We start from the raw sequence: 13,598 nt of genomic DNA on the forward strand, positions 1-13,598 counted from the left end.
TTCATACACCCAGGCCCAGCAAAGGGAGCCACATGCTATGGATTGCTGATAGCTCCAAACAGGTTACCCAGGGCCAGTTGCAAGCAGGTTTGACTTAGGCCTGCACAACAGTCTTGCAATCTACCTGTTACACAGAAACAAACACAAAGAGGCAGCCAAAAAGGGAAAACAAAGAAAGAGGCCCCAAATGAAAGAACAGAAAGAATAGAGAATTTTCCAGAAGAAGAACGAGATGAAATGGAGGCAAGCAATTTAACAGAGAGTTTAGAGTAATGATTATAAGAATACTCAACAGCAGGAAAAAAGCAGAATATACATACTATTCAAATGCACATGAAACATTTTCTGGAATAGACCATATGCTAGGACACAAAACAATTCTCAAAAAATTTAAGAAGACTGAAATCATATCAAGCATCTTCTCTGACCACAGTGCTATGAAACTAGAAATTGATCACAAGAGAAAAAAAACTGAAAAACACACAAAGCCATGAAAGTTAAATAACACGTTATTAAACAATGATTAGGTCAACAATGAGATCAAGGAAGAAATCAAAAGTTACCTTGAAACCAAAGAAAATGAGGACACACCAATCCAAAAATCTGTGGGACACAAGGGAAGCAATCCTAAGAGGGAAATTCATAGCATACAGGCCTATCCAATAAAACAAGAAAAAGCTCAAACAATCTAACTTTACACTTAAAGGAACATGAAAAAGAATAACAAACAAAGTCCAAAGTGAGTAGGCAGAAGGAAATAATGCCAGAATAGAAATAAATGAAATAGAATCTAAAAAGTGATATAAAAGATTAATAAATACAAGAGCAGTTTCTTTGAAAAGATAAACAAACCTTTAGTTTATCTTTTAGTTAGAAAAGATTGACAAACCTTTAATCAGACTCATTTAAATAGCATCAGAAATGAAAGAGGAGAAATAATAATTGACACCAAAAAAATACAAATGATTGTTAGAAAATATTATGAATGATGATATGCCAACCCACTGGACAACCTGGATGACATGGATGAATTCTTAGAACCATACAATTTCCAAAAATAAATCAGGAAGAATCAGAGAATCTAAAGAGACAGATTACACCGATCAAAATTGAAGCAGTAATCAAAAAACTCCCAACAAAGAAAAGTCCTGGACCAGATGGTTTTACAGATAAGTTTTACCAAACATTCCTAGGAGAACTAACACCTCTCTTTCTCAAACTATTTCATAAAATTCAAGAGGAGGGAAATGAGTTTTACCAAACTCATTTTATGAGGCCAGCATTATCCTAATTCCAAAACCAGATAAAGTCACTACAAAGAAAGAAAATTATAGGCCAATATCGCTGATGAACATAGATGCTAGAACCCTCAACAAAATACTATCAAATCAAATACTCAATGCATCAAAAAGATCATACACCATGATCAACTGGGATTTTTTCTGAGAATGCAAGGTTGGTACAACATTTACAAATCAATAAATGTGATTCACCACAAAAACAAAATGAAAGATAGAAGTCACATGATTATATCAATAGATGCAGTAACAGCATTTGATAAAATCCAACACTCATTTATGATAAAAACTCTTAGCAAAGTGGGAATAGAGGTAACATACCTAAACATAATAAAGGCCATATATGGCAAATCCACTGCCAGCATCACACTCAATGGGCAAAAACTACAAGCGTTCCTCTTAAGATCAGGAACAAGACAGAGATGCCTGTTTTCATGTCTCTTACTCAACATAGTACTGGAAGTCCTAGCCACAGCCATCAGACAAGAAGAAATAAAAGGCATCCAAATTAGAAAGGAAGAAGCAAAACTGTCTTTAGTTGCAGATGACATGATAATGTACATAGAGAACCCCAAAGATTCCATCAAGAAACTACTAGAACTGACAAGTGAGTTCAGCAAAGTAGCAGTACACAAAATTAATATCCAGAAATCAGTTTCATTTTTATATGCCAATAACAATCTAATAGAAAGAGAAATTAAGAAGACAATCACATTTACAGTTGCTTTAAAAATAATAAAATACCTAGGAATAAACCTAACCAAGGAGGCAAAAAACATGTACTTGGAAAATTAGAAGACACTGAAAAAGAAACAGAAGATACAAATAAGTGGAAGCACGTACCATGTTCATGGTAGGAAGAAATATCATCATTAAAATGTCCATGCTACCCAAAGCAATCTATAGATTCAATGCAATTACTATCAAATTTCCAATGACATATTTCACAGAACTAGAACAAATATTTCAAAAACTTATATGGAACCACAAAAGGCTTCACATAGCAATAGCTATGAAAAACAGCTGAGAAAAAAGAGCAAAGTTGGAGGAATCACACTACCGAATATCAAACCATACTAAAATGCCCTAGTAATCAAAACAGCATAGTACTGGCATTAAAAACACACACACACATCAATGGAACAGAATAGAGAGCCCAGAAACAAACCTACAGCTTTAGAGTCAATTAATATCCAACACAGGAAGAAGCAAGCATATACAATGAGCTGAATATAGTTTATTCAATAAATGGTGTTGGGAAAATTGGACAGATATGTGCACAAAAGTGATTCCAAACTATCTTCTTACACCACAAACAATAATAAATTCAAAATGGATTACAGACTTAAATGTTAGACCCAAAAAAACCATAAAAATCATAGAAGAACACATAGGCAGCAAAATCTCACACACAGCTTGTGGCAGTACTTTATCAGATATCTACTCAGGCAAGGGAAACAAAAGAAAAAATAAACAAATGGGACTACATCAAACTAAAAAGTTTTGCACAGCAAAGGAACACATTAACAAAATAAAAAAGACAACCGCTCTGGCTGATATAGCTCAGTGGATTGAATGTGGGCTGCGAATCAAAGGGTTGCCTGTTGATTCCCAGTCAGGGCACATGCCTGGGTTGTGGGCCAGGTCTCCCAGTGGGGACCACGTGAGAGGCAACCACACATTGATGTTTCTCTCCCTTTCTTTTTCCCTACCTTCCCCTCTCTCTGAAAATAAGTAAAATTTAAAAAATAATAATAAAAATAAAAAAAGACAATCCAAAGAATGGGAGAACATATTTGCCAATACATCTGATATCCAAAATTTATAAAGAACTTACAAAACTCAACACCAAAAAAAACTAAACAACCCAATTACAAAATGGGCAAAGGACCTGAATAGAAACTTCTCCAAAGAGGACATAAAGATGGTCAATAGGAATATGAAAAGATGCTCAATGTCACTAATCATCAGAGAAATGCAAATTAAAATTACAATGAGATATCTTACCCCTGTCAGAATGGCTATCATCAAGAAATGAACAAACAAATGCTGTTGAGGATGTGGAGAAAGGGCAACCCTTTTGCATACCTGGTGGGAATGTAGATTGGTAAAGCCAGTGTGGAAAAACGGTATGGATATACCTAAAAGAATTAAAAATAGATCTGTCTTTTGACCTAGAGATCCCTCGTCTGGGAATATACCTGAATGAATCCAAAACACTAATTTGAAAGAACATAAGCACCACTACATTCATGGCAGCATTATTTAAAATTGCCAAGATATGGAAGCAACTTGTGTCCATCAGTAATGAGTGAATAAAACAACTGTGGTCCATTTATATAATGGAATACCACTCAGCCATAAAAAAGAAAATTTTACCCTTTGGGACACTATGGATGGACCTGGAGGACATTGTGCTAAGTGAAATAAACAAGTAAAAGAAAGACAAGTACCATATGATTTCAGTCACATGTAGAACCTAATGAACAAACTGAACTAACAAGTAAAATAAAGACAGACTAATAGATAGTAACAGGATGACAGCTAAGTGGGGGGTGGAAGGGTAGGGAGTAGAAGGATTGAGCAGAAAGGGAAATGGACTCATAGCCATAGACTGCTTCCACATCTTATGTGGTGATTGCAGGGGCCAGAGAAAGGTATAAGGGGACTAAACGGTAATGGAAAAAAACACAATTAAAAAAAAAACTACTTGGCATCATATAAATATTAATTTCATAAGAAACTTTTAAAATACAAATAAATAGGATGAATGCATATATATTCACAAGCAGAATGAAAATTGTATTAATCTCCTTCTCCATACTTTCTTTTCCAAATTATAACAAAAGCACTAAAATAACATGGCATTTGATATTTTACCTTGTTTTAGGTCAGCATTTCTTGTAACTTCTGACAGGTAGCAGTTTGGTAAAGGATATGATGAAAACATTGGCCAAGGATATGGATCATCACCCTAAAAATGAAGACAGATGACTTGGAAAGCAATTTAAAATAATATTGAATTTTAAGGCTTTCTGAATATCATGCATTGAAATTGGCTTTGTTGCATTACAATTCTAGAGTAGTACCCTAACTAACCCAAAGCTATTACAACGCAGCGCCCTAATGAATAACTGAAATGAAACAGAGTAGAAACAACCCTAAATAAGTGGTGATGACTAATGTATGGTAACTTGGTCGAGCAAGTAGAACTGATCATGAGAGCTTTAGTTCTTTGTTCATGAAAGGAAACGTATGGTCTTCCAAAGAAACCTGAATTTCCTAGGTTGCTCACAAACCTGTTTCTCCGGTACTGTCAGTCATTTCGATCCCCAGAGTGAGTGACCGCCAAAGCAAAATGTACTCAATAACACAAAAAACCCAAACCCTTCGAGAGAACCCCAAACTCGTAATATTGATGGAAGGAGAAGTACACAACATTGCTAATTAGATACAAAAAATATATAGACATCCAATAAAAATTAAGTGTCATGTAAGATAAAGACATCAAAACTAAAAAATTCAAGGACACACAAGGAAGATGACAACTTTTAAATAAAATAATCCTCTACTCTGCAACACAAACTAGCACCAATGACCTGTTGCCATGAATAGTATTTTCATTTTGAAGGTGTTTGCTTTCATCCTAAAATTTTTCTAGTAATAATAAAGGTCACCTCTGTGATACAGACATTTGACAGTTGTTGTTTAGTGTTAACTGAGTTGACTATTTTGCTTTAAAATCTGTCAGAAAACATGTCCCCCTCCTGACCCCACTCACCTTCTCTAGCATCCTGGGAGGCAAAATGCGTTCCACTGGTCCCCCAATAAGATTTATTCTAACAAGAACATAATTTCTCTCTACTGATAAGCCATCAATTATAAAATCTCTGAAAAAGAAACATATCAATTTTGTTATCTAATTATAATTTAATTTTAAATCAAGTTACTGGAATGTAAAAAAAAGGAGACAAATTTCTGTAGAAAAGTCTGGAAAATAATTATTCATTGTTTTTACTTAGAAATATAGGTGGGGCAAAAGTAAGTTTGTAGTTGTGAGTATGCAATACACAATTTGTACATGTATTATTATTTATTAATTATTGTATTATTTTCTATATGAACTGTAAACCTACTTTTCGCCCACCCTGTACATTTGTTCTTTTTTCTTTTCCCATTTTTTCTGGGAATTGTATTTTACTGTTGTAATTGTATTGTATTGCGAATTGTATTTTACTGTTTTTCACATTAATGGAAGCCATAACCTCCTTTCTCAAGTTCTTTCCCTCCCCTAGTACTATTAGCCCACTTTTGACTGCTCTTGACTGCCCTTCAACTCATTCATGGCTAAAAATTTTGATGATATGCCATCTCCCTATCCTCACTCAATCCTTGGCGTTATTTCCAGGGTGAGAAAGGGGAAATGTCAATTCACACTGCCATATTTAAACTATGGCTTTGTTTAAATTTAAAGTATTGTTTTGTTTTGGTTCCATTTCACTGTATCTACAAAATGTTTTGACTTTTATAAACTAAGTCTGGGACATTTCTCTAAATTGATGATAGTAGATTTTCCCTTTGTTTTATATGCATTTGGTTAGTTTTGCTAGGTCCTGGGGAATTATATTGAATTGCCTTTTTTGACTCTTAAATGCACCACCAAACATTTTCCTCTCTATTTATGAATGCTATTAAATAGCTAAAACATGTCATTGTATCAAAATTCAAAAATTATAAAAACATACAGTAAGAAGTATGCTTCCTTCCAGTCTCTCAGATTCCTTTCTAATTCCTATAGAGTTAACAATTCTTACAATTTCATTTTTTTGTCCTTGAAGAGAGATTCTATATAAAAACAAATATTTGTTTCTGAATATATTCAAATGTTTTTTTCCTTTTTTGTTCAAATGATATCGATACAATGTTTGTGCCTCTCCTTTTTCACTTAACTTCACCTTGGAGATAATTCTTTATCAAAACACATATAGCTGCTCTGTTCTAGTATCTGCAGAGTATACTACTGTACAAATGTATCCCAAACATTTAAAGTTCCTGCTATGGATGGACATTAAAACATATTTTTTGGCCCTGACCAGTGTAGCTCACTGGGTTGAGCATTGTCCCACAAAGCAAAAAGTCACTGGTTCGATTCCTGGTCAGGGCACACGCCTGGGTTGTGGGTTTGGTCCCTAGTCAGGGTGCATACAAGAGGCAGTTGATTGATATTTCTCTTTCATATCAATTTTTCTCTCCCTCTCTTTCTCCTTCCCTTCCCCTCTATTTAAAAGTAAATGAAATCTTTAAAAAATTGTCTTTTGTGCTTTTATGACCATTCCACATTAAGTATCCTTGTATGTAGGCCATTGTGCTTGTTTAAATATATCTCTAAGATTATCACTTAAAAAGAGGGAAATTCACTCTGTATCTTATAGCTTTCTTTGCTAGAGAGCAAAGAATTCATGGAAATATAATTGATATAACGATAGGAATGAGATTAATAAAAGAATATTTCCTTGACAAGTATTACTGCATTTTTAAAACTGGGATTAAGACATGCATTATTTCCACAATGACTTTATCACATTTTTAGTCAATATTCCCTTAAGTTTTAGACCCAGTGCCTTAAATTCAAAATTTGAATGTTGCTTTTAAGCTTCCACCCTTCCTGCGGCTGTCAATGCTATTCTGGAATCAAACCTAGAGTACCCAGTAATGGCTCTGGTCTTCTGTAATTCTAGCTAATATGAAGGCACACGTTTTTGAAAATTACAGACACGAAAACAATACCAGCTATTGAGTGCGCATTCAATAAATGTCAGCCATATTGAGGTAATGGCAAGTGTGATAAATTAACAGAAAAAATTATACAGATATGATCATAACCTCATTTCCCAATAATCAGAATGTATGACTACGAACTGACATAATTAAGAGAATGGAGAAAAGAGTTCCTCTATGAGGGACACACACCAAAAAGTCAAACATTTTGTTTAATGAGTCCTCTTACACATGCTGAATTTAACGGTGATAAATCTGTGTGGAACCATTAAAAAAAAGTTAGCGCTTAGCTATTTTACAAAACCAAAAACAAAACTAAGTTAAACCAAAACTAATAAAGTAGTATTCTATAAGTCCTCTCCAAGAACATCTATCAAAATATTTCTAACTGTGACATGTGCGCTTTAATTGATTTTTTTACTCTGTTGTTTAAATGTGTTGAATTCAGAGAGTGGAGAAACATTGAACAAACTATACGGAAAATCAGTGTCTCAACAGAGCATCTGTAAAAAAACCTGTTTCATGATCACGTCTTAGTAGGCTTTCTTCCCTTTCAGTTTACCTGTGGCCCTCAGAGGTCTCTAGGACACTTTCCTCTTGACCACGTAGCAATATTTCAGACACGTGATACTGAGCCTCCAATAGAAGGAGAGTGTCTAGACTGCAGCATATCACACTTAATAACCTGTATAAAGAGAAACAACAAAAAGTACATTTTACAAAATAGATCCTAAAAGTTTAGAGACTTTCTTAGTGTCTTAACTATTTACATATAAAGTACAAATTTTAAGAAAGATCATACAGTTATTTCAGATATGCAGGGTCTGGCAGATGTAACGCCTGCTTGAGTGTGGTTGGTAGGGTAATAATCCAGGTGTGATAATTTATAGTTTTAATTCGAACATTTCACCTAAAATGTCATATGGTGTGCATGAGTGCGATATTGTTATGTTACAAAATTACATGCTTTTTGTAATAAAAGATTTTATAATAAAAAAGGGGCATTATTTGTGCCAGACCCTGTATTTTAATCAGTTTGAAGAGTAATAGACTGCAAAAGTTTTTCATATGAAAATATTACTATTTAAAGACCATGGGTAACTCCTAATCAAGCTTTAAAAATTTTTAAATCTAGAAATATTAAGGTTTTTCTCAACTGCTAGTTAATTTAAACATTAGTTAGGGAGACCCTGGCCAGGTAGCTCGGTTGGTCGGAACATCATCCTGATATGCCAAGGTTGCAGGTTTGATACTCGCTTGGTGCACATAAAAGCATCAACCAACGAATGCATAAGTGGGAGAACAACAAATCGATGTTTCTCTCTCTCTCTCTCTTCTTTCCTCTCTTTCTGTAAAAATCAATTAATAAAAATAAAATCATAACATCAGTAATTCAGAAACTATCTGAACGGCAATTCCACTGCTGCTAAGAACCCTGAAACACCAATCCAAAGAACGTATGCACCCCAATGCTCATAGCAGCACTATTTACAATGGCCAAGTGCTGAAAACAGCCTAAGTGCCCATCAGTAAATGAGTGGGTCAAAAAACTGTGGCACATTTACACAGTGGAATACTATGCAGCAGGGAGAAAGAAGGAGCTTATATCCTTTGCAACAGCATGGATGGAACTGGAGAGCATTATGCTAAGTGAAATAAGCAGGCGGTAAAAGACAAATACCATATGATCTCACCTATAAGTGGAATCTAATCAACAAAACAAATAAGCGAGCAAAATAGAACCAGAGACTTGGAAATTTAGAACAAACTGACAGTGACCAGAGGGGATGGGGAAGGAGGGTAACCAGAGAAAGAAGGGGAAGGGTCAAGTGAAGGAGCATGTATAAAGGACCCATGGGCAAAGACAACAGGGTGGGGGAGGACTGAATGTTGGAGGCGGGGGGTGGGTATGGCAGGGGAGGGTAATGGGGGGAAAATGGGAACAACTGTAATGGAACAACAATTTCAAGAAAAGAAAGGTAATGCCAATGGCATAGCAATAGAAGCATAAATTTTTTTTTAAACTGCAAATTACCACCACTTTTGTTTCAGCAATTAATTACAAAAGAAATGACAGAACCATTTTGCTACCAGTCCAGGAAATGTTTGAGGTTAAATGTCAATGGCTAACTTTTTAATTCTCTGGTAAAGCTGAGGAAATACAAATATTTTCTGAGTGAACAAACAAGTATTCTTTTCAGTACCAATAGTGGGTAGAATATAAAGTGTTACAGAGAAGTCAAGTAAAAGGAGTCGTACATAGAGGGCACTGATCTACCCTAACATCACTAAAGGAGAGACAAGTAGAAGCCGTGTGGTCCCTAGTGTGACACAGAGAGAATACACTGCACCGCGTACGGAACACTCTGGCCACGGAACTGACCCTGAAACTAACCAATCCTAGGAGAACACTCGGATGAAAAACCTTGCCCTCTTTTCCGCAGTGCAAATGGAATACAGCACAGCACAGGAGGGTCCCTGGTCCTACTAGAGTCCTTAGTCAAAGGAACAAGGTGGAACAAGGAATCACAAGTGAACCAATTATTTATTAAGGGTTATAGGCTATAGAAACAATTAATAATAAGTAAAAATGACTACCTCCATGGTAAGGTCAGTGGAAAGAGCTCAAAAAGGGGACAAAACATACACAAAAACGTAGGTCCACAGAAAAATTCCAGCTAACCGGGACCACGACACCCTAGCTCTTCCTCCACACAAAGGTTTAGGGAGAACCTAGTGACCTTTTTCCTTTCTGTAGGCTACTAATGCAGTGAACTTGTCATGGAAATGACTCTCAATGTCTTCAAGTTTATGATTTGAAAGAAGGGTTCTGTAGGGTCCAGATGGACCATGAGAAGATACAAGATGAACTGGAGCAACTCTGAAAGCAAATAAATACCTGAACCAATTTTTTCTCATTCCAGGTTGAGCAAATAGAAACTATAACAAATGATATAAGACTTTTAAGATCTAACAAGTACTAGGTGGGAATAATATAAAGCTTAGCAAATTTCATCCAGCAGTAAATTAAAAGAATAGTATACTGTAACCAAGTACAGTTCATTCCAGGAAGAAAAGGATAGTTTAATATGAAAACAGCCCTTAATGTAATTCATGACATGAATATGTAATGGGAAAGAACCATATAATCCTCTGACCAGATACTTAAAAGCTACTTGATTTAAGATTCAACATCCACTTTCTATTCCCTGTCCTCCAAAAACTTCTAAGTAAATTAAAGAAAATAACCTTTCTTTAATTTGATTCACAAAACAAATTTATCTCAAGGCAAGAGCTAAAAAGCATAAACAGGAAAGCATTCCCCTTAAGGTCATGAGGAAAAGCAAAGTCATCCATTATTATTTAACACTGATCTAAAAGTTTAAGCCAATGCACAGACATTTTTTAAAAAATAGAGAGACATGCTAACAAGAGATAATAGCATTCATTACTAGCAGGTGATAGAACCGTTTATTTGGCAACCATCTTGTCCATGACACAAAATTCAATTTACTTAATTTTAAGAAATATTAGTTGAATACCAAGTATCTACCACCGTTTTAAGTACACTGCTGAGGACACATGCATAAAATTTCCAATCTGTATGGAATGCAAAATACTAGTGGAGGGGAATACAAAATGAACAAAATAAAAAGATAAAAACAAAAACCAGCATGGACACAATTACACCAGAGAAGTAAATATAAAATTCTACCAAGGGGGCAGTGGGGATGAACAACTGTGTGCAATTTTAAATAAGGTGGTGAGGGAAGTCCCCACCAAGGTGACACTTCAGTAAAGACCCAAAAGAAATGCAAAAACAAGCCGTGCAGTGACTAGGGAAAAGTGTTTCAGGCACAACAAAGAGCCTGAGCAAAGGACCTAAGGTGAAGGTACACCTGGCGTGTTTGAAGAATGGTAAGGGGGCCCACGTAGCTAACATGAAATAAATAAGGAGGAAGTACTAGGAGATGACATTGAAGTAATATTAAGGGTCCAAATCACACAGCACTCTGTGAGGCCATTGTGAAGTTTTTCTTTGTTGACATGGGAAACCAGCGGAGTACGGTCACATCCTAATGAGATGAAAAACCTTGTGAGTACAGAATTGAGATGATCTGATTTGTGTTTTAATAGGTTCACTCTGGCTGCAATGTACAGAATAGGCAGAAACAGAGGTATAGATACCAGGTTTTTTTTAAAAAAAAGCCATAGCAATAATTTAGATAAGGTAATAGCTTAAAGCTGAACATTGTCAGTAGAGGAGCTATAAATTAAAAGGCTCTGTGGTGGAATCTTAGGGTGACCCTATGACCCCCACCCTCCTGGTTGTCAGGCCCTTGTGGGATCCCCTTGTCTTGGGTATTGACAGGACGTGTGACTTTCCTCTAACCACAGGATGTTACAGGTGATAGGACCGATGTGGTTGCACGACTGCATTACATAAAACTCTGTGCCCTTCTTGCTGGAGGCTTTCCTTTCTGCGGGCTCTGAAGAAGCAAGCAGCCATGTTAAGAAAAACCACCTGGCAAGGACAATAGATGACCTCTAGGAGTTGAGAGCAGCCTTCAATTGACAACTTGCAAAGGCCTCTAGCCTCCATGCAGCAAGGAGACAAGACCCGCAGTCCTAAAGCCGTGAGGAAATAATTCCAATAATCTTTGTGAGTGTGGGAATAGATCCCCCCCAATAGAGTCTCAAACGAGACAATAGCCACCGTGGACACTCTGATTACAGCCTTGAGAGACTTTGAACAGTGGACCCAGCTAAGGTGAACCTAAGCAGAAACTGAGATAATAATTGTGTGTCCTTTTCAGCCACAAAGTTTGTGGTAATTTGTTACACACTGATATAAAAATAACACAAACTCCAAAGTTTATACCTAAGCAACTAAAAGTATGATGTGCTTGCTATTTGGTTAAAATGTAGAAAACCACTAGAAAGCTGGGGAAAATTTTATATATATATATATATATATATAAAATATACATATTTCATATATATATATATGAATATGAGAATTAAGTAGGGTGACCAGTAACAAAAAATAATTTACTTATACCATTAACAACAAATTAAAGTATTACCATGGAAAATATATTAACAATAGCAAAAAACAGAAAAGATAAGGAAGGCACAGTTGCTGTATGAATAGACCTACAATGTATCACTGAAGAATGTAAAAAAAGTTCAATAGAATGACAGTATCTACCAGGAGAATATTGAATCTTATAAACATATGCATTCTTTCCAAATCAATTTAAATTTAAATGTATGCAGTGTTATAATTTAATCAAAAATTTAAATCTTTTATGGAGTTCAAATACCTCTACTAATAACCTAAAATAACTTTTTAAAGGAGAATAATGAAATGAATGAACAATTTGCAAATCTATACAATTTCATGGACATTTATATCTATGAGGAAATTACCATGCTCTATATTGGGAGATGCACAACATAGGTAGTCTCACAGTAACTGTGAGGAAGGTACAGTTACTATCTCAATTTCACAGACTGGAAAACAGAGGGACGGAGAGGGTAAGAACCTTGCCTCAGATCACTCCGGCAATGTGGTTCCAAAATCCATGCTCGACCTCTGGGTAATACTGCCACATACTGGGGAATGTAATGTAGGACTACAGTGTTAAATTCACAAAAGATATAAAAGACCTCTACGGAAAAAAACATTTTAATGACGGTAATTAAAGAATGCAAATTAAAGAGACATATGTCATGATTACAGATTGGAAAACTCAGATTATAAAGATGTCAATTCACGCACTATTGTTCTATAGATTCAATCCAATGATAATTAATATCTCAGTGGGCTAGTTTGTGTGACAAGGTGATGTGAAAATTTATGTGGAAAGAAAAGAACTAAAAGTATCCAAGATATTTTTGAAAATGAACAAAGTGAGAGATAGAATTGCTCTATCAGTTATTATGTGTATAAATCATTACAAGGCTATGATAATTTTAACAATATGATTGGTATTTGCATATAATATGATTGATATTTGCATGACAATACAAAAATCCAATGAACAGAGTAGGAAGTTCAGAAATTCTTTTGTATAATCAGATTTTCGTAACACACTAAAGAATTGTATATGTATGTACGTATGCAAAAAACGTTTAGCTGAAGTTCTACATGTAGCTGACTTGTTAATACAGCCCAAACTGAAGAACTGGACATAACTCAAATGTCCATTAATAGCATAAGTAAAACATGGTATATTCATACCATGAAATATTATATAGCGATGAACATAAATTAACTGAAGGCATGCAATATTAATCTTAGAAACCAAAGGCTACACAGAAAAGACCAAACATGAAAGGATACATAGTCAAAGGCACCAATAATGTAAAGTATAAAACACAGCAAAATTAAAATATATTGTTTAGGAATACACAACTAGCTAGTGAAAGTATAAAATAAATACCATATAGGTCAAAACTGTGGTCACCACTGGGGACCAAACAAACGCATGGCGCTAGCTCTCTTCGTTTCCTCGA

The 13,598-nt window shown here is 35.3% G+C and overlaps 1 protein-coding gene across 1 annotated transcript in view; it reads right to left on the reverse strand.

The window, feature by feature from the left end:
* Positions 1-13,598, reverse strand: part of TBC1D32 (TBC1 domain family member 32) — a 186,107-nt gene that overhangs the window by 64,524 nt on the left and 107,985 nt on the right. Inside the window, exons 24-26 of the mRNA XM_045188724.2 lie at positions 7,639-7,761; positions 5,080-5,188; positions 4,179-4,272 (exon numbers count right to left, since the gene is read on the reverse strand). Of these exons, the coding sequence (XP_045044659.2) occupies positions 4,179-4,272; positions 5,080-5,188; positions 7,639-7,761 (326 nt within the window). The remainder of the gene's footprint in view (positions 1-4,178; positions 4,273-5,079; positions 5,189-7,638; positions 7,762-13,598) is intronic.

This window comes from Desmodus rotundus, chromosome 11 (genome assembly GCF_022682495.2).
Source record: "Desmodus rotundus isolate HL8 chromosome 11, HLdesRot8A.1, whole genome shotgun sequence".
NCBI lineage: Eukaryota > Metazoa > Chordata > Mammalia > Chiroptera > Phyllostomidae > Desmodus > Desmodus rotundus.